The sequence below is a fragment of the Capra hircus genome, chromosome 22, assembly GCF_001704415.2.
Source record: "Capra hircus breed San Clemente chromosome 22, ASM170441v1, whole genome shotgun sequence".
Lineage (NCBI taxonomy): Eukaryota > Metazoa > Chordata > Mammalia > Artiodactyla > Bovidae > Capra > Capra hircus.
In genome coordinates this window covers 52,003,417-52,030,434 of record NC_030829.1, presented here as the reverse complement: position 1 = coordinate 52,030,434, position 27,018 = coordinate 52,003,417, and the positions used below count along the sequence as shown (strand labels likewise).

Genomic DNA, 27,018 nt, shown 5'->3' with positions numbered 1-27,018 from the left:
ACATTCTTTCTGCTAAAAGCTGTAATTCAACCCATGTTCTTAAACCAATCCCTTTATTCCTACCAGGTCTTAACTCAACTATATGCTCTGCCCAGAAATATACTGTAAAGCCACCAATGAAAGACACAACCGAAACCATCTCTGATGTCTTTTCCCTGCCATAAATTCTGGGGCAATGGTGATCTTCCACCAACTCCACAACTTGCTCTCATTTGCAAGTTACTGAAATTTCATTCTCAAAGGTTATCAATTATTTCCTGATTGACCAAATGCCTTATATCAGGCTTTACTTTCTTGTAGAAAAATTCCACTGCCCACTGCTTGTATTTGGAAATGTTCTACTTATCTTCCCTTGACTGTTAAAGATATGGACTCATCTCCTGTGCTCTCCTGATATGTGGACTTATCCCAGACAGTGGTTACACATGCCCTCCTCCGGCAATTTGAGACCTTCCCAATGGATCCTGTTCTCTAACCAGCTTCCTTGTATCAGGTATCCCAGGAATCGGCTCCCAGGAAAATTCTACTACTACAGCCAATAGCTACATGTTTTTCTTCACCAAACCATCAAAATTTGTTTATCCTCTGCTTCACTCACCAAATAAAAACAAAACTCTTTACATCAGACTCATGTTCTCTGACCTACTCACTCTTATTCCCACTATCCTGATACACAGTCAAACTCTGCCACTTGATTTTCCTCAAATTTCATAATTTATTACCTTTATAGTTTTATTGTGTGCCCCCTTTAGCATACCATATTCAAAATATTACTAATATCTTAAATATCACCTTTTATTTTAAACTTAACTAATCTATATAAAAGACATACTGCATTTGCAAGAGTTTTACAACACGGTTGTAATGTGCTGTGGCTGGTACTGTTATCATCTACAGTTACCTAACACAGTATATGTAATAAACCCAACACAGAGCTTTGCTGAGAGTCAACATTTACTTGTCAGCTTCTCTAAGGTAAATCCTGTAGTGTGAAGAAGCATATCTTACATTAAAAAATAGCTTCCAATATATTAAAATTAAAATGCTATCTCCTAACAATTACTGTAACTACTGACAGCAACATACCAAACAACCATCAGTATGTAGTAATCAAGGTTGTGTTAAACAAAGGAGAAAAACAAAAGTAGCATGAATAAGAAATCTAGATATAACAATTACAGTTCAAATCTTTTGTAAAAGGTAATTTTTTTCAAAAAGTTCATAAGCTAAAAGTTCCATACCAGCCTTATTGGAGGAGAGTTAGCCAACAATAGAATGCTATATACACAGCTAATTCACCACCTCCATCTAGTGGAAACCAACTGCTATTACCTAAAAGGATAAAAATCTGAGAAACCACCAATTAAACCAGGAAGGCAGAGAGAGGTTTCACGCTTTATAGAAGTATCATAATCACAGAGCTAAAATTATGACTGTTACAAACCAAATCAAGATTTCTGCATCAAAACGGATAATGAAAAGACCTAAATGTCATAGCTAAACTATAAAACTCTTAGAAGAAAGACAAGCGTAAAACTTCGTGACTCTAGATTTAGGAAATGGTTTCCTACATTTGACACCAAAAGCACGAGCAAGCAAGCAACCAACCAACCAACCTAACCTCTTACAACTGTAGCATCTGCTGGATCTGTAGTGATGCCCTCTTCCATTCTTCACATTCTTCTTTTTCTTTCTGTCGCTTACATGCCACATGATTTTGTCTTATTAGTTTTTCCTAAGAACCGTTTCTGACACTGCTCATCATCTTGCTATTACTACTTTCTAGTTCATTAAGTTTTGCCCTTGCCTTTGTTTCTCTTAAATTCTTGAGATAAATTTCTTGTGAACCACTGAATTTTCAGTCTTTTTTCCTAATACATCCATCTAAAGATAAAATTTCCCTCTGAGCATAGCTTCGCTGCATCCTACAAAATTTAATGTTCTCACACTTTATTATTCACGTCATAATTACTCAGCTCCAAAGTTTTCCCATTTCCATTATAGTTTCTTCCCTGACCCATGCATGGATTATATGGCAATATGTTTCTTAACTTCCAAGCATACAAGGATTATCTGGTAATTTTTGTTACTGACTTCTAGCATAACTGCACTGGTCAGGAAAAAACACTCAGCATGGGGTAATTAGTCATTCAAATCTGATATAATTTGACTTTTCATATAGATGTCCTGAAGGGATATGATGTGCTTACCAGAGATTTGATCCCTATAAGAGATCTCTCAATCTAAGTTAGTTAACCTGGTTGATTAACTCACAGCTTGTTTCCCAACTTTCCAACCTTTGAAAGAATGGTTGGCACAAATCTTTGTAAAAGGTACAAAATCAGTTTTCATAGGTCTAATGAACTCTGGCCAATGACAAAATTAACTTTCATGACAGTCAAGTTAAAGATCAAAATCTGAATCACTACAAATTCACCAAACTAAAATATTGCTGAGGGGCCCTGTTTAGACAGTAATCTTCCAAGAGATATTCCTCTATCTTGCAATTTCTCTTAATTTTCAGAACACAAGAGGTACGGCAAACATTAACAAAGTTAGTATATAAGGCTGGCCTAGACTTAACCACCAGATAATGATTACCAACAAAGAAATAAGTCTAATGATTAGAAAACTGGATGTCACAGAGTTAGCTTGCTAATCATAACTCAGCAAAAATTAAAAACCCCTACGAACTTAAATTACCGATGAAATTTATTTGATACTTAAAAGTCTCTTATCTTTAAAAAGCTGGCTATATTGTTTAAACCACTTGAGATAATTTAAAAATCTAGTGAAATATAGTTTTTTAGTTCATAACCAAAAACTAACTTACCATCCTCTTGTGAGGAAGGATATGGGTAAACGTGGTGGGAAGCTTTTGACTTCTCATCAGTAAATGTTCCCTGGAAAGCAAATGAACAAGTAATGTAAAAATAAAACATATGACAAATAAACTATGAGATGCCAGATGCAAACTGCCTGGGAATTACAGGGGCATTATTCTACATCTTAAATTTAACAGCACTATTTTAAGACTACAACATTTTTATTATTTTTAGTCAAGGAAAGGGATATGATTAACAAGAAGAAACAAAAATTATCTATAGACAGTTTTTATTTTGTATAGGAAAATAATGCTAATTTATTAGCTAACTCTTGGCTAATTCTCTTCAGAACTCGCTCTCTAGGTAACTTTATCAGTAATTTGAATACCTTCAACTAATTTTGCAAGCTATCCCGAAGTCATCACAAATTATCAATGTTACCTGAAGTGAATCAATGCAAGTTTAAGGCCATGAGTCATAAGCTAGGGCCACATACATACAAGATGGACATTTGACTTCCCTCCAGTATGTATGTATGCTACTGCAGCTGCTGCTGCTGCTGCTGCTGCTAAGTCGCTTCAGTCGTATCCGACTCTGCGCGACCCCATAGACGGCAGCCCATCAGGCTCCGCCATCCCTGGGATTCTCCAGGCAAGAACACTGGAGTGGACTGCCATTTCCTTCTCCAATGGATGAACGTGAAAAGTGAAAGTGAAGTCACTCAGTCGCGACCCCATGGATGCTACTGCTGTCTTAAGTCAATGATAGAATGCTGAAGTCAAGTTCTGGCTAAGCCACAGCTAGAATACCACATATAGTCTAGAACACGACATGGAAGTCATCTATTTTTATTTTATTATTATTACTTGGGGGGTGGGGAGAACATACAGGATGCAGGATCTTAGTTCCCCAACCAGGGATAGAACCCATGCTCCCTGCATTGGGATCCCAGAATCTTACGCACTGAACCACCAGGGAAGTCCCATGACTTGAAGTCACTTACACACAAAAAATGCTCACTCTTGGGACTTCACTGGTGGCCCAGTGGCTAAGACTCTGCGATCCCAGTGCAGGGGGCCTGGGTTCAATCCCTGGTCAGGGAGCTAGATCCCATACACTTCAACTACAGATCCCACATGCTGCACCCAAGATCCAACTTGGCCAAATAAATAAATGCTTTTTAAAAAATGCTTATTATAGAAACCATAAAAATGACAAGAAGTCTTAAAATCAGGTATAAGTAGCACATTAACATACTACCTAATTTTGTCTTTGACAATGAGTATTCACTAAATATCACAATCAGAAAGCACTATAATGCAATTTCCAATGAAGGAAACTGTAAGCCTCGCAGACTCAGGGCCATCTAAGAATGACTCTTGCGCTTGTGCATGCACAGTCATGCCCAACTCTTGGCAACCCCGTGGACTGCAGGCCACTGGGCTCCTCTCTCTATGGAACTTTCTGGACAAGAATACTGGAGTGGGCTGCCATTTCCTACTCCAGGGGATCTTCCTGGCTCACGGATCAAACCTGCATCTCCTGCATGGGCAGGCAGATTCTTTACCACTGAGCCATGTAAAGATGAAATAGCTACCAAAGAAGGCAAAGAATTCACAATCATCAGAAGTATTAGAGCACACTTCTAACAGCCAGAGGAAAGGTTAAAAAGGGAATGTCAACAACTAATGTGTGAGGCAGCAGTCGGAAGAGCACACTATTGAGGACTCTGGCCTCTAGAGTCCATCAGACAGGCCTGGGTTTGCACCCTAGCTCTATCTTGTACTACTTAACATGACATGGGACAAGTACCCAATGTTTTTGTGCTTCAGTGTCTTTTGTGAAATTAAGTTGTAACAATAAAACGTTTTTTACAAGAATTTTGTTAGGACTAGGTTAACAGACACAATGAGCTAAGAACAGTGACAGGCACACTGTAAGTGATCAATCAATAGAGTTATTAGAGCATTTTAAATGCTTGAGCAAAGGCCTGATCATCTGATCTTAGTATTACTTTCATAGAATGTTAGGGAAGAGATCTTGAAACCAGGAAGCTCTTTTTATCTCTCTGGAGGTTATCCTTAGAAAACAATCACTGAGTCAGATTTCCTAAGAACTATGACACCTAAATGTTCAATATTAAATTGCAGGAAAACATATAAATTTTTCCCAGGATGATTTCAGAGCAATAAAGAGTATATAATTTTAGCTTGAAAGCAGAAACCCACTGGTTAACTTTTTCCATTTATGCCCTCTAACATTCCACCTGTAATTAAGATACATTTGACAGTCACTCCAAGAAAGAATCTAAAAGAAAAAAGGTTAAGGGACTTGTTCAAAGTCATAATACTAGTTAAAAAAAAAAAAAGAATTCCATTTCAGACTGCTTGATCTAAAGGCACCTTCCTATCATTCTTCTCTTTTGTACAGATGTTATAGGTAAGAAAAAGACTGTTCTAAATTGCCAATTTTTAAAGTACAATATCAGAGGGATTTCCCTGGTGGTCCACTGGTTAAGAGTCTGTGCTTCCACTGCAGGGGGCACAGGTTTGACAACTTGGTTGGGGAACTAAGTTCCTGTATGCTGCACATTGCAGCCAAAAAATTAAAAAAGAAAATATAGGTGGCCATTTTCAACTCTGCGGTGATCTAAATGGTAAGGAAATCTAAAAAACAGGGGATACATGTATATGTGGGCTTTCCTAGTGGCTCAGCAGTAAAGAATCGACCTGCCAATGCAGTAGACATGGGTTCAATCTCTGGGTTGGGAAGATCCCCTGGCGGAGGAAATGACAAACCCACTCTAGTATTCTTGCCTGGGATATCCCATGGACAGAGGAGTGTAGTGGGCTACAATCCATGGAGTCACAGAGTCAGACACAACTTAGCAAGTAAACAACAATATCGTGTATACGTACAGCTGATTCACTCTGCTATATAGCAGAAACTAACACAACATTGTAAAACAATTATACTCTAATAAAAATTAATTTTAAAAAAGCAGTATTAGGAATATTTGCTTTGAGAACTTAATAGACAACTTTAATAAATGCTAAAATATAATTCAACAAGCAATTTCTCTTGCAGCAGGAAAAAAATAAACAGATATTTCATGAGGTTTCTCAACCAATTCTAACGTGGTAAAACTTTGTCATTCAAGTGACGCTGCTTCAGAAAATTATCTTGAGTGTCCTCAGCTAGTTTACCATGACAAAGATCTGCTTACAGTTTAGCCACTATGTAGTCACAGACCTATACATGCATAAATACCCAAGGTCTTCACACAATAAAGTTAGAGAAAGGAACTGAAGATGTGAGAAGATAGCACTGGTACATGTAAACCAAGGGAAGGGAAGTTTGTGGAGAAAACAGAATCTTCCAGTCATTTTTTCAAAGCTACAAATATAAATACAATCCATATAATGGGAGAGAGGCAGGTTTACTTGAAGTAATATTCGACCTTCTCCTACTAATAACTGTGTCACTAGCTCTCACTGTTTGACTTTGTAATTACAAGGAGGCACAGTACACTGGTCTCTTTAACTCTAAAAAGACGTATTTCATTGTAAGACTGTTACGAATCCACACCAATGACTTTCTTAAATGCTACTCAGGAAACAGCCATGTATCAAATCATCACATTGGACACCTTCAATTTATAATGTTATGTATCAATTATATCTCAATAACGCTAGTGGAAAAATGCTATTCTAGGCTAAGAACTGGAGGCAAGGGGAGAGAGAAGAAAACTTGGGACTATAAGAAACCAAAGAGAGGAACTTTCACTTTATGCACATATATATAGAAATCAAAAGATATAATTTATAGCTGAGATTCACAAGAATTCTATATACACAATGTTTCTGAAGTGATCATGTATATTACCTGATGTCGTTTGATTATATCTTTCAATTTGTTGGCCAACTTCAGATCAATGTCTGGAATGAGGTAGATGTTGGGTCTGGCCAGACAATTGCTCTGAGGAAAAAAGAAAACATTTCCAAATTCTTAGTTTTGAAATAATGTCACATTATTTATCCATTTACCTTAATGACAAAAGTTGGCACTCAAAGCCATACTGCTTAAAATAGGAAGACATACTTTGCTGCAGCATGTAACAGCCTTATTTCAATACAAAACCCAGGTGTTCAGCAGGCTACTTAATGCCATTCACTGATCAAAAAACTGCTAAGACTCATGAACTAGAGAAATTCATTATACTTTTCATTAAGGCATTATACTGATAAATTAATCCTAGTCAATTTTACCTGGACTCGAGAGTCTAAGTCTCATGTAGCATTTTTACCTAACCTGGGGGTGGAGGGATGCCCATTTTGGTTCCTCATTTAATTTACTTAAAATATAAAAACTGATTATAGTTCTCCCATTTCTAATCTTATGAATAGCAATGATTAAAACATGCATATTAACTCCCCAAATCATCACCAAAAATTAGCCAAGATACAAAAACTGCTCAGTTATTTCTCTCAGTTAAGAGCCCATGAGAAAAGTCTCAGGAATTAAATTTATGATAATACCCAGCAGAATTGCCAGTTGCCTCTCCCAACGAAGGTTAATTCAGTGATTATTAAAAATTACTTATTAGTAAAAACACTAAGAAAGAAAAGAAAATTAAGTGTTCTCTTCTCCCAAGTTATAATCTAGTTGGGGAAATAAGATTTCTATTTATGGTACAACCATGAAGGTACAATGGAGAAGGCAACGGCACCCCACTCCAGTACTCTTGCCTGGAAAATCCCATGGACGGAGGAGCCTGGCGGGCTGCAGTCCATGGGGTCACGGAGAGTCGGACACGACTGAGCAACTTCACTTTCACTTTTCACTTTCATGTATTGGAGAAGGAAATGGCAACCCACTCCAGTGTTTTTGCCTGGAAAATCCCAGGGACAGCAGAGCCTGGTGGGCTGCCGTCTATGGGGTCGCACAGAGTCGGACATGACTGAAGCGACTTACCAGCATGAAACAAATCCAAAGAAAATGACTGTATAAACAAAGGACTATTAGGATGAACGAATGTTCATATTAAATATGAAAGATCTAAATAATGGATTAGTGAAATTACTAAAGAAAATATTATGAATTATTTTCCATGTTTAAGAAAAATATTTATAAGTGACAGAGTCATGACACAGTCATACCTTATAGCTCTAATCCCCAAAAATCATAAAAATAATACAATAATAGATTTCAGGAAACTTTTCTCCCTTTGATCTTTGAGCTAGAATAAAGCCAATCTTAGAATTAAAAGCTTATTAAAGGAAAAAAGTTTTAACAATCAAATTTTCTGAGTTACCTGAACCAATGTTTTTTCAATGTTCATAAACATTTCAACATTACGATCCATTCGGGATGGATTCTGCAGATCAAACCTCCGCCTGTAAGCAAAAAATCATTAGTTAATTTGTCTCCTACCTTAAACAAAAGTGAAAACTTGGTTTTAGTACCCAATACAAATGAGCTCAAAAGGTTTGGATATTAAAATAGCACTCTACAAAATGCGTAACATATTTTCTTGGCAGTATGAGAAATCAGTGTCAACACCATCATAAAACATTACATTTAATGATATTCAATCTACTCCAGTCAAAATGAACTACCAAATTCAAGAAGCATCCCCCGTTTTCTGTAAATCTAAGATATTTTACATCATATATAAAAGTAATCCACAGATCCAAAGGCAGTAAACTACTATACCATTCTCCAAGTATATGGAAAGTCTGTCTACTTTATATATGCTTAAAAGTCATCTGTTCAAAGTCAAGAGTGTCTATAAGGCTCTAACTACTACTGTCCCAAATGTGGTAAAATTCATCTATTTACCTACACTTCAACTCCTTCCCGAATGTTTCTTTATCTAAGTACCCAAGCATAACATGTTACTGTTGTCTTTACCTATTCTTAGTAATTTCCAGAGATTCAGTTCAGTCATGTCCTGACTCTTTCCGACCCCATGGACTGCAACATGCCAGGCTTCCCTGTCCATCACCAACTCCCGGAGCTTGTTCAAACTCATGTCCATTGAGTCAGTGATGCCATCCAACCATTTCATCCCGTTATCCCCTTCTCCTCCCACCTTCAATCTTTCCCAGCATCAGGGTCTAGAATTCCATCACCTCCACTAGCTTTGTTGACAGTGATGATTCCTAAGGCCCACTTGACTTCACATCCAGGATGTCTGGCTCTAGGTGAGAGATCACACCATTGCGGTTATCTGGGTCATGAAGATCTTTTTTGTAGAGTTCTTCTGTGTATTCTTGCCACCTCTTCTTAGAATCTTCTGTTTCTGTTTCAGGTCCATACTGTCTTTATTGCGCTCATCTTTGCATGAAGGGCTCCCTTGGTATCACTAATTTTCCTGAAGAGACCTCTAGTCTTTCCCATTCTATTATTTTCTCCTAAATACTTTGGTTGGGATAAAGCCTTTTCTCCAGGAGGAAGAGGGGGCAACAGAGGATGGGATGGTTGGATGGCATCATCAACTCAATGGACATGAGTCTGAGCAAACTCTGGGGCATAGTGAAGAATAGGAAGGCCTGATGTGCTGCAGTCCAGGGGATCACAATGAGTCAGACATGACTGAGTGGCTGAACAACAAGAACATAATACAATTCTACAAGTCAGCCTGTTTTTATTTTTTTTGAATGTAGTTTTTTCAGGAAAACAAGAAGAGTGAGAAAGAAAGTCAGAACTGTTTTAAGAAGCTTAAGAGTCAGGCTTCCCTGGTGGCTCAGTGGTGAAGAATTCAAGGCCAATGAGGGAGCCGTGGGTTCAATTCCTGGTCCATGAAGATGCACATGCTGCGGAACAACTAAGCCCATGCATCACAACTACTGGGCCCGTGCTCTAGAGCCTGCAAGTCACAACTACGGCGCGGTGTGCCACAACTAGAGTGGCCCCTGCTCTCCGCAACTAGAGAAAAGCCCACACAGCAACGAAGACCCAGCAGAGCCAAATATTTAAAAAATTACTTAAAAAAGAGACTTAAGAGAGTCATATGAACCAACTGTAGTGTATGAATCTTGTTTGGATACTGATTAAAACAAAATATAAAAAATATTTGTGAGATTATCAGGAAAACAAACATTAAGTGGACAGTACTTAACAATACTGAAAAATTACTGATAATTTTCTTGGCTGTGATAATGGCACTATTATCATGCTTTCTTAAAATCTAATTTTTTTTAATCATGCCATGCAGCACGCAGGATCTTAGTTCCTCAACCAGGGATTGAACCATGCCCCCTGCATCGGGAGCAAAGTCTTAGCCACTGGACTGCCAAGAAAACCTCTAAAATCTAATTTTAGAAATACACAGAAGCATTTACAGATGAAATTCTAAAAAGCAGAAGATGCATGACTAGAAATAATTCACTGTATTAGTCTTTCTTCTTTTATGTATAATTTATATTTTCCATCATAATAAACCAAAATGGCTTGCCAAACGGTAATTTGATAACATGGCACATTAAAGCTTTTCTGAATCTACAGTGTAAGTAGCAAAAGTACATATATGAATATTAAGAAAAACTGAACAAAAGAAAACAGATAAATATAGTATAACCTTTACTTGAAATATTTTATCTGACTTATTTTTAAATTACCAAGAGTATTTAAACTTTACTTTTTAAATTATGCAAAGATGCTCAAACCTGTCCAAAAGGGAAATGTAAATTAAACTAAAATTATAAAACCTTTTTCAAATCTATCACAAATTGCTAGGATGAAAAGATGGAAGTAATACAAATAAATACAACTGCTGGCCAGTGAAAGGGGAAAAGGTACACTCTTAATACATTCTGGTTGGACAATCAACCAGCACAATTTTGTTTGAAGATTTGCCAATTGTTTGAATTATGTTTCATGTTATTTCAACCTGAGTATCTTAATTCCTTATGATCTCATCTGAGTCAGCAGCATGATCAAGACGACAACCCACTATTCAAGTGCCCAAATGGGTGGACAGTTATTAACATATGCACTGTCGGAACATAAGTGATCCACTCACTGCAAGTGTGTAAATCACAGGAGACAAGGGAAGGTTTGTACTGCAACTGGTTTATAACTGTACTTGAAAGAGGATAATTCTGCTATAATCTGAGAAGATTTGGAAAAATTATTACTTTTCATTCCTCTTAAAAAGTCTGTAACTCTATCCTTTACTTCTTTGTTGGCCTGATATTTAAGCCATAGATGATTTATTTCACGTAGCCTTCTTAACCACCTGAAATCTTTTCAGATAAAAATATTTCATTGTATTGATACATTAAATAAGCAAGTTTCATAATGACTTAGGAAGTCATTTCACTTTGAGACTCTTCCCTTACACACATCACAGCAAAACGTGCAAATAAATAAAAAAAAACTTACCATCCCTGTTCATTTTTGTATTTGTAAGCAGCCCCAAGAATGTGACACAAGGTGCCTCCAGCTTTGAAATCCATGAAACATTTTGCCTAAAAGATGATACAAGTTACACATGAGATAAATAAAAACTTCTGACAATTACTCCTGTCTGAACTCTAAGCTTTGTAAGTAAGTGCAAGCTCATTTGTGTCTGACTCCTTGCAACCCCATGGGCAGTAGCACGCTCCTCTGTTCATGGGATTTCCAAGGCAAGTATACTGGAGTGGATTGCTATTTCCTCCTAAAAGGGATCTTCCCAACCCAGGGATTGAACCTGCATTAACAGGTGGATTCTTTACCACTGAACCACCTGGGAAGTCTAAACTTTATGTAAACTCAAAATTATAAACAACTCCTAATTCAATAAGTTCCTTACTTTTTTGGAACAAACTGAGGCACAAAAAAATGTTTAAGTGAACAGTCTATGAAAAAGAAGACTTACTTACAAAAGATACATCAAATTTTTTCAGCAGAAAACATTAATGAACAAATTAATGATATACTACTAACTCCACTGGTAAATTGAAATTGAAATTTAAAAAACTAAATAAAACTCAAATTTTAAAATGTATAATAAGAAATATCAAGCCAACTTCACTGATGAACATAGATGTAAAAATCCTCAACAAAAGACAAGCAAACCGAATCCAACAGTACATTAAGAAGATCATACACCATGATCCAGTGGGATTTATCTCAGAAACACACAAGGGTTTTCCAGTATCCATAAATGAATCAACATGATACACAATAACAAACTGAAGAAATCATATTATCATCCCAACAGATGCAGAAAAAGCTTTTGATAAAATCCAACATCCATTTATGATTAAAAACACACACACACACAATCTCCAGAAAGTGGGCACGAAGGGAACATATCTCAACATAATGAAGGCCATAGACAACAAACCCACAGCTAACATCATACTCAATGGTAAAAAACTGAAAGCATTCCTTTAAAGATCAGGAACAAGACAAGGATACCCACTGATACCACTCTTCTTCAACATACTCTTGGAAGTCCTAGACACAGCAGTCAGAGAAGGAAAAGAAATAAAAGGAATCCAAATTGGAAAGGAAGAAATAAAACTATCTTCAGATGACATGATACTATACTTAGAAAATCCTAGACACTACCAGAAAACTACTAGAGCTCATCAATGAATTTGGCAAAAGTGCAGAATACAAAATTAATACACAGAAATCTGTTGCATTTCTATACATTAACAACAAAAGATCAGAAAGAGAAATTAAGGAAACAACCCAACTTACCATCATAACAAAAGAGTAAAATACCCAGGAATAAACCTACCTAAAGAGGCAAAAAACTTGTACTCTGAAAACTGTAAGATGCTAACAGAAGAAACTAAAGATGACCCCAGCGGATGAAAAGATATACCATGTTCTCAATATTGTCAAAATGACATCACTACCCAAGGTAATCGAGCTTCAGTGAAATCCCTATCAAATGACCAATGATGTTTTTCACAGAACTCGAAGAAAAAAATTTTTTACTTGTATGGAAAAACAAAAGACCTTTAACAGCCAAAATGATCTTGAGAAAGAAGAACAGAGCTGGAGGGATCGCACTCCCTGACTTCAGATTATACTATGAAGCCACAGTAATTTTAACAGTATAGTACTGGCCCCAAAACAGACACAGATAACAGAACAGGACAGAAAGCCCAAAAGACAAACCTACGCACTTATGGTCAATTAATCTGTGACAAAGGAGGAAAGCATATACAATGGAGAAATGATGGTCTCTTTAATAAGTGGTGCTGGGAAAACTGGACAGCTACATGTAAAAGAATAAAATTAGAACATTCTCTAACATCATATACAAAAATAAACTGAGAATGCATTAAAGACTTAAATGTAACACCAGTTATTATAAAACTCCTAGAGGAAAACATAGGCAGAATGCTCTTTGACATAAATCACAGCGTATTTTTTTTTGATCCATTTCCTAGAGTAATGGGAACAAAAACAGACAAACGGGAAAAAAATTAAGAAATGGGACCTAATTAAACTTAAAAGTTTTTGCACAGCAAAGAAAACCATAAGCAAAATGAAAAGACAACCAACAGAATGGGAGAAAATATTTACAAATGATGCAACTCAAACAAGGGATTAATTTCCAAAATAGACCAACAGCTTACACAGCTGTTTAAAAAACAACAAACCAACAATCCGATAGAAGAAAAAAATGGGCAGAAGATCTAAACAGACATTTCTCCAAAGAAGACATACAGATGGGTGACAGGAAAATGAAGATCACAAATTATTAAAAGAAATGCAAATCCAATCAAGGAATGATGCTGAAGCTGAAGCTCCAATACTTTGGCCTCCTGATGTGAAGAGCTGGTTCACTAGAAAAGACCCAGATGCTAGGAAAGATTGAGCACAGGAGAAGGGGTTGACAGAGGATGAGACGGTAGAATTACATCACTGACTCAATGGACATGAGTTTGAGCAAACTCTGGGATATAGTGAAGACAGAGAAGCCTGGTGTGCTGCAGTCCATGAGGTCACAAAGTATTGGACACAACTTACTGACTGAACAACAGCAAATCAAAACTACAATGAGGTATCACCGCAAGCTGGTCAGAACAGCGGTCCTCAAAAAGGTTACAAATAATAAATGCTGGAGAGGGTGTGGAGAGAAAGGAATCCTCCTATACTGTTGATGGAAATGTAAACTGGGCTAGCCACTATTGAGAATAGTAAGGAGGTTTCTTAAACTAAAACTACCATATGATTGAGCAATCCCACTCCTGGGCATATATTCAAAGAAAACCATAATTTGAAAGGATACATCACCCCAATGTTCACTGCAGCACTACTGAACAATAGCCAGGACGCGGAAGCAACCTAAATGTCAATCACCAGAGGGATGGATAAAGATGTGGTACATATACAGTAGGATTTTACTCAGCTATAAAAGGAATAAAATCATGCCATTTGAAGCAACATGGACAGACTTAGAAACTAGCATATCAAGTAAAACAAGTCAGACACGAAAAACAAATATCATGGTATCACTAACTTGTCAAATCTAAATTTTTTAAATGATATAAATGAACTTAAAAACAGATAACCAAAGAGGGCTTACTATAGCACAGGGAACTCTACTCAATAGTCTATAATAACCTATATGGGAAAAGAATCCAAAAAAGAATGGATATACGTATAACTGCATCATTATGCTTTAAACCTGAGACTAACACAACACTGTACATCGACTATACTTCAATACAATTTAAAAAACACACATAAATAAAAAAGCAGAATACAAAATCAACTAGCTTTTCGTGTTACAATTATGTTTGTGTTATGAATGCATATGTACTAAAAGCCTTGAAGGAATTATGGAATAACAAGAAATTTTACTTGTGGAGGTAAAAAAACACTTCTGTTTCAATTCATATCATGTTTATCTGTGCAATATATTTTTAGCCTTACAAAGCACCCTTTCCCCCCTAATTCTAATTTCTCAGCATTAGATAGACCATATCCTATGTTAAGCCAGCTGTTTAACATCCAATATGACTTAGTAAAGTGACATGAAAGTCACTCTGCTGCTGCTAAGTCACTGCAGTCATGTCCAACTCTGTGCAACCCCATAGATGGCAGCCCACCAGGCTCCCCCGGCCCTGGGATTCTCCAGGCAAGAGTACTGGAGTGGGTTGCCATTTCCTTCTCCAATGCATGAAAGTGAAAAGTGAAAGTGAAGTCGCTCAGTCGTGTCTGACTCTCAGCGACCCCATGGACTGAGCCCACCAGGCTCCTCCGTCCATGGGATTTTCCAGGCAAGAGTACTTGAGTGGGGTGCCACTGCCTTCTCCGGAAAGTCACTCAGTCACGTCCAACTCTTTGAAACTCCATGGACTAGGACCCACCAGGCTCTCCTCTGTCCTGTGGATTTCCGAAGCAAGACTACTGGAGTGGGTTGCCATTTTCTCCTCCAGGGGATCTTCCCACCCTAGGGACTGACCCCAGGCCTCCGGCATTGCTGACAGATTCTTTACCATGTGAGCCACCAGGGAAGTCCTTAATATGACTTAGGGAGCTAGTAACTAACAAGTCTAGTTTGATTAAAAAAAAACAAAAAACAGCCCGAATAGTGAGCTCTTACACCAGTACTACTCATTCAGGAAAAAAGCTTTTTAAGGTAAATAGCTTACGTGTTTCACTGAAACACTGTCTGCTTTACCGTCTCTCTCCTTCAGTTTCGTTTTACACCATTACACTTTATTGTATCAATCCCTTTCATTTGGGAACAAGCTAAACACTATTTGGAAAAAAAAAGAAGTAAATCTGGTTCCTCTAGCACTAAACCATGAATTATTTCTAAGTACAGCTTATGCCTAAAAATATTCTCTTTAAAATCTTTAAAATTCAGAAAAACTATAATGGATTAGTTCCCAAGAGTTTAATATTCCCCAAATAAACCATCCTGTAAACACTACTTTTTAAGACACTCATATAACCCTAATTAGGAATACCAATATAATGCAAATCACCTTACATAAAATACTTCATATAATGCTACATGTAAATTTTATTCTAAATGATTCTATACCTGATAAAATATAAACTGTACATATTATAGTGTTTTAAATGATAAAAACTTCAACCAGTTCCTGATTTGATCATTCTAATCTAGTTGATAATGTAGAAGAACAGGAAATAAACACTCAAGTATTTGGAGGTAAAGGAACATGGAATTTTCAGATGATTCAGAATATGTACAAACATGTGGAGAAAAACAGAGTGAGAGAGCAAATGTGGCCAAATGCTAAAAACTGAGGATTCTAAATGAAGGAAAATGAAAGTTCTTTGCACTATTCTTGCAAATGTTTACTTTCAATTAATTTTAAGCTTATAGAAGTTACCCCCAAACCCTCAATCTGCCATAGTACAGAAAATATGCTCATTAATCAGCTGAACAGCTCCCATTAAGTACCTCCAATATCTAAACATGTATTTATAAATTATATACACGTATTTACTATAATGTTAATATACTATCTAACTTAAATTACATGTAAAAAAGTAGGTATTTTAAAGAGTAACCGAAAAATAATTAAAACAGAAGGAATGCTCTTGCCCTACAAATGTGAATTCAACCAGCACCCTGTAACTCTCAAATGTCTTCCTCTAATTCAACCTTTTCTCTAAACTCCAGATCTCATTTCCAACTACCTACAGGATTTCAGAATCAGAGATGCCCTACAGGAGAGCCAACTTCAAACAGACTAAACTGAGTACCGTTCTCCAGAAACCTGCTTCTGCACTCTCACTTTCACCTTAGTGCTAAAGGAATCTGTTCAGTGCAGTCATCCCAGGCAATTCTTTCTTATTTTAGCCCCACAACCCATCCTCCGACCAAAACAAACAAAAACGCCCACAAAGTTCTACCCCCTCTCATTATTTCAACTTTCTATTCTGACTATAGCTCACTGGATTATGCCAGCTTCTTCATGGAGAAAGAGATTGTAAAGCCTTCAATCTCAAGGCTTCCAAATCATTGTTCATATCAAAGCCTGCAGGATTATTATAAAACCCAAAATTGATTAAGCTACCTCTACTCTCCCCCTTGCTCTGGTTCCCAACCACTTTCAAGATAAAAGCCACACTTCTACCCTTTTGTGACTGATTCTGGCCCATCTCTCTGCCTACTGTTCTAACCCTGCTGAACTATCTAAAACCACATTAAAGTGCCAAAATTTTCTCAGGCCTTTAGGGTTTTACACATTGCTCTCATTGCTTGAAAATCTCATCTTGCAGCATGTCGCTGAAGAACTCACACTCTACTTTCAGAACTCAGTTCACATGTCTTTTCCCTGGGAAAACATTTCCTGAGACCAGAGGCTCTATTTATACAGCTCGAATAAAGAGTGTGTAAGCCCCTTGAGGACAAACAATACGCTGCATTACTGCGTGAATTCTCAGAACTTGGCACATACTCAAATGCTTAATATTTGCTGAACTCAAATCAGTGGGGGTAGGCAGTACCCTTGAATAACTGTTGTTGTGTTAACCAGATGATCATATGGAAGAAGATAAAACTAGATTCATTGCTCACAATGAATACCAAGACAAATTCTAGACGGATAGGGAGTTACATGAAAAATCCCACACCATACAAATCATTCAAGAATGCATTGCTGAAACCCTTTATCACCTATGAGTGGAGAAAGAATCCTAACATGATTCATAAAACCACATCCATTTATTTGACTTAATGAAAATAAATATCTGGGTGGCAAAAATACCATAAGCAAAGCGGACAGATTCATTCCAAGGTCAGTAAAATAATATTTTTTAGTCTCATTTATATGAGAGATCAGTGAGTTATCAAAACAAAAAGGTTAATGATGAAACAAGAACACACAAACTGGAAGCTTTTTAGATTTAAAAAAAAGTCTACTAATAACAAATTCAGTAAAGGCAACAAATAGCAGACTGGAAACTACAAAAACCCAAACCACAGAACTGGAAGACAAAAATTACAGGAAAATATGACAGGTAGTTCCCAGAAATCTAGTATTTGTACAATCAGAGTTCAGAAATATAAAGAAATACAGACAAGCAGAGAAGACTAATAAACCGAATGTTCCCAGAGGTAAAGAAACGTAACTGAGTTTTCAGACTATGATTTATGAGAACTAGAAATAGTTATGAATTTTAAAGATCAGTGTGAAAAAGGGAGAAATCAAAGGTAGTATCAGATTTTTCTGTATAAAATCAAATGTTTAAGAAAGAACAAAGCCTACAAATTTAAAAAAGAAATAAAACATGACCAATTTCTACACCAAGTCCAACCTCTAGTCAAAATACCAACTTCAAGGGGAACAGAATCATATTCTCACATAAGCTCAGAAGAATCTCATGGACAAAATAAAAGAAATTCCACAAAACAGCATTCTAGCCACAAGAACTGAATCAGGAGAAAAAAAAGGGAAAGACTTAGTAAAGACAATATAGAAATTACAACATAGTAAAATGTTAACAGGTAAGTCTAGGTAGTAACTATTGTGATGTCTAATGCCAATGTTAAATGACTCCTGAAAGAGATGCTTCCTGTAGTTCAAAAGCAGTAAAATTCTACAGCAAAAATTCTGTAGAGATTCCTCCTTTTCCCTATTCTGTACAATAGCACTAGCAAAATAAAGAGCTGCAGGCTCCACTCAAGAATACAGAAACAGAAGCTGTCTCAGTCTGAAAAGCTGATGTACTTACCGGGAGCTTGGTGAAGGCCGGGTTGGTGACATGCTTCCCAAAGGCATCTTCCTGGAACTGAAGAAGCTGTACCACCAGCCCAGCCAGAGTTTTATTCGTAGGAGCATCCGTGTGAACATACTGCAAGATAAAGACAGAGACTCAAAAACTGGGACAACTGTGCAGAAGACAGTGTTATTAGTTTACTTCCTAGTACCTAAGTGCTGGCCCAGTGGCAGATTTTTAAGTGTCTGAGACACTTCTATAAACAAATATTGGGGGCAGTGGGCTGGATAAATAACACATCCTTTTAGGGAACAGATCTTAAGGATGAGAAATACTATGTCCAAGAAACCAAACCGAAATTATCTCATCCCCACCTGGATGGTGAGATCCTGAACCTCAAACTCAAGCCTGATACTATAAGGGAATGAGAGCTATTGGCCACTGAATTTCCTATGTGGCCAGAGAACCGACTATGTTAAAAGTTTTTCAAACTAATCCACAAACTCTCTGATGTTCCTCTCATCTAGAAGTGGGGATCTATGCCCTCTTCTATTGAATCAGACCATCCTTGGGGACTCACTGAAAACCAATTAGCATGCAAGAGAAGCGATGCTGTGTGACTTCCGAGGATAAATCAAAAAAGATCAGACAGCTTTGCTTCCAAGTAGTTCTTTTGGGACACCCACCTTTATAGCCCTGAACAGCAACAAAGGTGTCCAACCACCCTGACACCACCACACTGAGGCAGCCCAGGCCACCCAGAGAGGTCACATGGAAAGGCCCCAGCTGATGTCCCAGAAGACTGACATATAACCACCAGACACATGAGTAAAGAAGATTCCAGGTGATTCTGGTCCCCGGCTGTCAAGTCACCCTCAATCACCAAACCTCCCCCATCAAGGGCCCAAACACCACTGAGCAGAGACAGTCATCCTGAACATGCCCATCCAAATTCCAGACACACGGGAACTATTAAGCATAATAAAATGGTTGTTTTATGCCATTGAGTTTTGAGCACATTAAAATGGTTGTTTTCATGCTCTAAAAAAAAAAAATACATGTACAGGCACTTAAAAATGGTTACGATGGTAAGCTTTACAAGTTTTTGGTCAAAATTTTAAAATCTTTTTAAATAAATGTACATGAAAAGTTATCCATGCTGATGTATGTAATGTCACAAAGGGCAAATCCATGGTAGACAGCAAATGAACATCACAGCAAGGAAAGATAGAGTACATGACAGGAAAAGCATAAATTAGTGAGTTCAATTAAATGTATAAGTTTAATTTTGTATTAAGCATTCAATATCACTTTGAAAGGCCATCATTTTTTTTTAAACCGCCAATTCTGAGCAGGTAGAAATATCTATACTTCCACTGAAAAAAAACAAAACACTACTTCTCTTTCTGGAAAAGCCTCTTTCCCAGTACCACCTCACATTTCAAAATTAATGTTTCTATTGCAATAAATAATGTCTGATATCTGTACAGCAAAATATCCGCTATATCATCTACTGTTAGTTACAAAGCCTTAAGTTGACTAGTTCTCAATATGTGCTGCTGCCAATCAAAGAAAGAGCATAATATATTAACAAGAGGGCAGGCAATTCTTCTTAAAGCTTAGTATCCTCTCACTTCTTTGTTTGTTCAAGTACACTAGCTTTCCTCTCTATGTGGAACAGCCAGCATAAGTTAAATTTTGCCGAAAGCTGGTGTTTTGTTGGAATGCTTTGTTTTACACGAAACTCTCTAGACCAAAGGTTGGTAAAATCCAGCCCACTGCCTGTTTCCGTGTGGCCCACAAGCTAAGAATGGCCCAACATTTTTAAATGCTTGGGGGAAAAGTTCTAAGAATAATATTTCATGACACACGATTATTATATGAAATTCAAATGTCAGTGTCCATAAACAGTCTTATCAAAACACAGCACACTCACTCATTTGCACTTTGACTATGGCTGCTTTCCTCCAACAGGAGTCGAGCAGTTGCCACTGAAGACTGCCTGGGCTGCAAAGCCTTGCTATTTACTCTGGCCTTTTCATAGAAAAAGTCTGCCTATCCTTGTTCTAAACTACACCTTTTTATCCTTACAAATAGCTTCCTTTTATATCAAAGGTGTTCTGTAAAAACACATTTCCATAAGGCTACGAAGTGAAACGTGTGTCAGACATAAGCCAAAAACTAGAAATACCTTTCATACAATTAAGCACATAAGATGTCAGATCTGTTAGTGTAAAATAGTGGTTCTTAAGTTTTAGCCCCACTCCCAATCAGGTCCAAGAGTCTGCGTTCGTAACAAGTTCCCATGCACTACACTTTAAGAACCACTGGGCTTTCAAAAAAAATCCACTTCAAATATTGTCATATGTCATGCATCTCAGTTAAAGAACACATTTATTATAATCTAAAAGTTAAAAAACGAGGTAAGCAATTTTTAAATGTTAAAAACTACTTACAATTCCCCTTTCCTATAATACCAATTCACACAAAAACCATCAAGTTTAATTTTCTGAGGACTATTGTTCAACACAGTAAATCTTTAATAAGGAATACTCAATTTCAACAGTAATACTGAATGCAGTATTATCTATAATAAAGAATAAACTCTTCAAGTGTAACCCACAGAACTGGCAAAGTATGTTGTACATACTCACAAGGTAACTTTACAATCTTTAATAAGTACAAGCTTCTCCAAGGGACTGCAGGTTTTTAGCACATGGTAAGGCAACATGAAAAATTAATACCTGCAAACAACTGAACAGTGTCAAATTCTAAAATTGAAAAAGGCACCATTTGGAGGAAGGTTGTTCAGCTAAAACCAAACCCTTTAGGCAAAAATGAATTGTTAATGACCTATATACATAGCTTTGTATGTATTCTAAACTTCACCACTATCTACAGCTGTTTCATTTTACATACTGTCATTCAAAATGAGAAAGATTTCACGTGGACAACCCTACAGTTTCAGAATAAAGATAGCAGGTTCAAGGCTCAATCAAAATGATTACCTTAGATATATTAAAATCCAATTTTTAAACTATAAAATATTTTTTAACTGTTTAGATACTTTCTCAAATCACAAAAATTATCAAACATGAAAATACATGTAAGAGATGACATTTTTAACTCATAAATTTGACATTTACATATTATGTAAACTGTATTTATACCCTCTCAAAAGGCAGGGTATAACTATTATAAGATTTTTAAATCAACTTTTAAAAATTTCAAAGAGTAACATTCTGTTTAATCAATCAGAGGGATCAGGAGATATACGGCAAAGGTATCACTAGTATCTCAAATTTATATAATCCCATCTTCAAGGACTATCTCATTTGATTCAAAACAGCTTACAGGAGTTAAAAATGAACAAGTAAAATGTAGAAATCAAGTGATCTGCTCAATGACATCAATCAGTGGCCAAGAGTACCAAACTCACGTTTACCAACCCAATGTAATGCTCATTCTACTATCCCATACTGACAGTTCAACTCCTCCCAAAAATCTCATTTAAACATAAAAAGATCCTAATAGTTTTCAAGATAATAAATCCTAATTAAAGGTGTTTCAGCACCTTGATTAAAGGTGTTTATTAAAGGTGTTTTACAGGGGGAGAATTTAATGATTATAGAGACAACTTCAATCATAAAAATTTTATTTTTAATCCAAAAAAAAAAAAAAGTTCAACAGCATGTTTTACTTAAGCCAACAACAAAAAATCTTTCAGTCTCAAAGTTTTGATTAAGAAAGTTAGGAAAATATGCTTAGAAAGCTGTATCAATAAATCTGCTTTATATTCCCTGTGACATTAATAACATATTAAAAGTTTAACTTCTCCCTAAACAATTCTATTGCAGCAGATGTCCCATATGAAAAAAATAACTGTCTTAACCTGTTAAATACTATATGTAAAGGGCATGGAAACACCTTCCTTGGGCAATCTAGTCTGTTTTAGTGATCATCGTTAAATCTAAAGCATCTTTATTTAAATCATCCTGAAATCTTTAATTTCAGGAGTAAGCCAAACTTTGGGAAGAAACCTACCTGGGAACTTAATGGCTTACAGATACACTTCACCTTCTCAAGGTTTGATCATCTGAAAACCACTCTGAACTATGGATAGAAAAATATCTTTCAGTGTTAAGGATAAACGATACACACCCAATAATACAAAGCAGGCACCTTAGGTAGATAACCAGCTTCTGTACTGCTGCAGTGGACTGAAAATGCAACCTTGGGCAGTTTCCGCTTCCCTAAACTGGTCACCTCCTCTAGACTCCTTTGGCAAGTAGAAGCTCATCCTAGTCAAGAAGTATTCACTTTCCTTTCCGTAATGCAAATGTATCAACAAAACCTAAATAAATAGGTTTCTAGAGGTTTCTAATCTAGTTAATCTGTTCATTCATGGAACAAAGATTAACTGAGCACCTTCTATGGACATTCAGAAGACAAAAACAATACAAGGGAACTCTCTTTTAATTTGAAATCACCTGGCTTTTACAGGCAGGTGCCAGTGTCTATCTTTACCACAACATTGTTTCTTAAGGAGAGGAATTACAAATAGGAAAAAGAAAATAAAAGGTGTGGGGGGGGGGGGGCGGCGAGGTTGGAGCTGGAGCCAGGTGGACCTTCTCTGAATCCTGAATTTGTAACTCCTAACAGTTTTGACACTATGGCTCAGATGGTAAAGAGTCTGTCTACAATGCGGGAGACCAGGGTTCGATCCCTGGGTTGGGAAGATCCCCGGAGAAGGAAATGTCAATCCACCCCAGGACTACTGCCTGGAAAATCCCATGGACAGAGGAGCCTGGTAGGCTACAGTCCATGGGGTCGCAAAGAGTCGTGTGACTGAGCGACTTCATTTCAACTGTAACTCTTCGAGAAATTACTTAAACCTGAAGTCTCGATTTCTCTCATGGGGAAAATGAAGCAAATAATATCTATCATACAGGACCACTGTGAGGATTTAAGCGAGTAATGTTTTAAATGCCCGGATAAAGTCGATGCTCAAGTTGTCCTCATAGTGCATGCATAAACTCATCAATAAAAGTGCTACTATCAATGTCACGTTTATTTATTTGCTGAGATTTATTAATTTGAAAATACAGTATTAAATGCAACACAAAAGTTAAAACCCATCAATGTGTACACCAAGGAGAGATATAGTGTGTATGGCAGAAGCAAAGAACATTGTTGTAAATATTTTTACCAAATCAACACCACTCTAAGAGGCTAATAGGATTCTGACTATCAAGTCCAAGGATATGCAATTCTGAATCTGAACAGGCCTAAGAAATACATTTCAGTTTTATGAAACATTGAGAGGTCAAACATAACTTTAACTCTGTCTTCAAGGCCTCAGGGACATGGAGCCAGCATTAGCCTACTGGCTTCAACCCTCTCTTGCAATCAGGCTCACAGCCACTTCCTCATCCACCCAAACCCAGCTCTGAAAGACTATCCAACCCTAAAGCTGCCCTCTGAAACCTGGCCCAAAAGAGATGCAGTCTGCAAAGGTAGAAATAACTATCACTGTACTTCCTTTTTTCCTATTCCCTTCCTTGCTATCCAAAGGAATATTCCTCCTGAGTATCTCTCTGTTAAAGCTACACTGATAAAGCAATACAATATTATATGTCAATCATATCTCGACAAAACTGGGGTAAAAAATCCACCCTGGGCCTTCCCTGGTGGTCTAGTGGTTAAGAAACCGCCTTGCAACACTGGGACATCAGTTCGATCCCTAGTTCGGGAAGAGCCCACATGCTGTGGGGCAACCAGGCCCCTATGCCACAACAACTGAGCCTGTGCTCTGAAGCCCATATGCAGCAACTACTGAAGCCCTGAGCACCCTAGAGCCTGTACTCCGCAACAAAAGAAGCCACTGCAATGAGAAACCCATACGAAGAGCAGCCCCTGCTCTTTGAAATGACAGAAAGTCTGAGCGCACCAACATCCAGTGCAGCCAAAAAATTAACTAAAAAACATTAAGGTATATTAAGACCCAAAATATTGCCTGAAAAGCACGTGATAAACAATAATTTCATAATATAAACATATTCAATTCCCTTAGCTACTACCATAAGCTCTACTGTTTACACACAAAAAAAGTGACCAACTTACCAATGTACAAGGAAAAACAATACTGTCTACTTAACATATAAATGAGGAAAATCTACAATCTCAAATGAGACTCCAAAATTCCCAGGGGAATAAAGTCAAAGCACCAAAAAATATATTGTAAGTAAGACTATATGTCACCTCTCACTTTCTAAAAACTGATGTGTGTGTGTTGTGTGCCAAGTCACTCAGTCGTGTCAGACTCTTTGTGACCCCATGGACTGTAGCCCGCCAGGCTCCTCTGTCCATGTGGATTCTCCAGGCAAGAATACTGGAGTGGGGTTGCCATGGCCTCCTCCAGGGGATCTTCCCAATTCAGGGATGGAACCCAGATCTACCACACTGCAGGGGCATTCTTTACTGAGCCACCAGGGAGGCCCAAAACTTGAGATAAGAAATGGTGAGTTCTGAAAGTATCACAGTGGAGTATCAGAAGAACCTTAGACCCCTGCCCATGCCTAACAACTTCCAAAGGCTGATAAGTTTCACTGCACTGTACACCCGAAACCTAAAGCAGGTTTCTAGACTACTTTATCTTTTCATTCATTCAACAAATATTTACTACGCAACTACTAAGGGTCAGGCAATGAGGATCAAAAATGTTCCACGGCACACTGTAGTGAACAGGCCAAACAACGTCCTAGCTCCAGGGCAATGGTCCACAACGGAGGAAGTAGAGAACTGTGAAGGGTGTTCAGGAAATTCTGGGACACAGAGCAATTTTTTTTTTTGGCAGTCGGCTTCCTTACACTTTCTAAGGGGGTCAGTCATTTCTAAATAAGTTATATAAAGGGGAAACTAAAAAAGTTGTTATAAACAATGGGACTAAGTCACAACTTTCAGTACCAATGACTCAGTCCAATTAACACTCCAAAGGCAAGACAAGCAGGTAAATGAAAATAATCCCAAAAAAACGGTATGAAGAAAACGAAGGTGATATGAAGTGGGGTGACCTAACACGAAAGGGGTTCTCAGGGAAAGCCTCACATTAGCTACAAGCCAACATTAACTCTTGCATTCCCACTATACATAAGCAGAGGGAACTGTGAAGTAAAAGCCGTCGATTTTTCAATATTAGTGAGTCCCCAAGAACACTGTGATCCATTATATTAACCTGCAGTTACCGACGTCCGAGTACAGCGGTCCACAGTCCTTCTTTAGCGTATCAACTACAGGTTTAAGAAAACCTTGGTTACCTCACTGGACTTTGAAGACTGGTCTCTTAAACAAAACTTGCCGCGGCTCTTACAGCTCGGCTCAGACAGTTTTAATAACCACTGTTCACACACCTAAAGCGGCTAACAAAGAGGAAGAGTCACACCCTCCGGGTCACGAAGCCCGACCCGCTCCCTCACAAGCGCGGGCAGGGGCTTTCGCCCCGGATGCCCGGGCTCCCAGGAGCGGCGCCCCGAGGGCCCGCGGAGCCGCGGGCGCGCGGGCGCCGAGTTCGCGGCGGGGGCGTGGCGGGCCCGGCGCCTGCCTTTGTTGTCCCTCGTGGCGCGCGGGGGGAGGGGCGGCCCGAGGCCCGCGAGCCCAGCAGCCGCCCCCGGCCCCCGTCGCGTGGCCTCCTCGGCCCCCACGGGCGCGCGGACCCACCTTCTTGTAGTGCTTGCCCAGCCAGACCCGCACCGAATCCAGCTGGGACACCGTCTCCGGGCTCTCCCAAAACTTGCTCGCCGGGCCCCCGTCCTTCCGCCGATAAACGGCCAGGCCCGTGGCCGCCGCCGCGCCTCCTGCGCCCGCGGCGCCGGTCGTCGTCCCCAGCCCTCCGCCGCCCGCCGCCGCGGCCATCGTCGCCGTCCGTCGTCCCCACCGCCCGGCCCTCCCCGGCCCTCGCGGCGTGCCCCGTTCGCACCCGCGCGCGCGCGCGCGCAGCCGCCACCGCCGCCTCCCGGCCCCGCCCAGCCAACCCTCTTCCGGCGCGGAAGCCTGGCCCCGCCTCCTCTCGGGACCGGCACCCTAACCGACGAGAGCACGCGCGCACGCATGCGCAGCACTCGCGCCGGGCGGGCCTAGGACGAGCCCCTCCACCCGCCTCTTCCGCCTGCACGGCGGATCGCTTATCCGCTACACCTCACAGCTTGGGCTTCCGCGCGTGTGGCTGTTTCCCCTGTACCTGCGTTGAATGGTTATGTAGTCTACAACTGCACGGTGGTTGTGTCACCGTCTGCCACCGCCGGGGAGAAAGGAGCTGGTGTGAGATGTTCCGAGAGGAGAGCGCGTTTCGAGTGTCCCGTGCCAGCAGTGGAACCCACACGCCGGGTGGGAATCTGCGCCTGTCCTCGCTTGCCTTCAGACCTTCTGCACGTAGTGACCCTGTCGTCCTTTGTAAACATCCATCTGGGACCCACACCTTCGGCTTCACACACCTTCCTCCCCCCTCATGACTCCAGCCACACCAGCTCATTCCTGC

At 38.8% G+C, this 27,018-nt stretch overlaps 1 protein-coding gene across 1 annotated transcript in view; it reads right to left on the bottom strand.

The window, feature by feature from the left end:
* SMARCC1 (SWI/SNF related, matrix associated, actin dependent regulator of chromatin subfamily c member 1) overlaps positions 1-26,504 on the bottom strand; it is a 122,472-nt gene extending 95,968 nt beyond the window's left edge. The window contains exons 1-6 of the mRNA XM_018067112.1: positions 26,202-26,504; positions 18,501-18,620; positions 11,214-11,299; positions 8,140-8,221; positions 6,711-6,803; positions 2,834-2,903 (exon numbers count right to left, since the gene is read on the bottom strand). Of these exons, the coding sequence (XP_017922601.1) occupies positions 2,834-2,903; positions 6,711-6,803; positions 8,140-8,221; positions 11,214-11,299; positions 18,501-18,620; positions 26,202-26,396 (646 nt within the window). The 5' untranslated portion in view covers positions 26,397-26,504. The remainder of the gene's footprint in view (positions 1-2,833; positions 2,904-6,710; positions 6,804-8,139; positions 8,222-11,213; positions 11,300-18,500; positions 18,621-26,201) is intronic.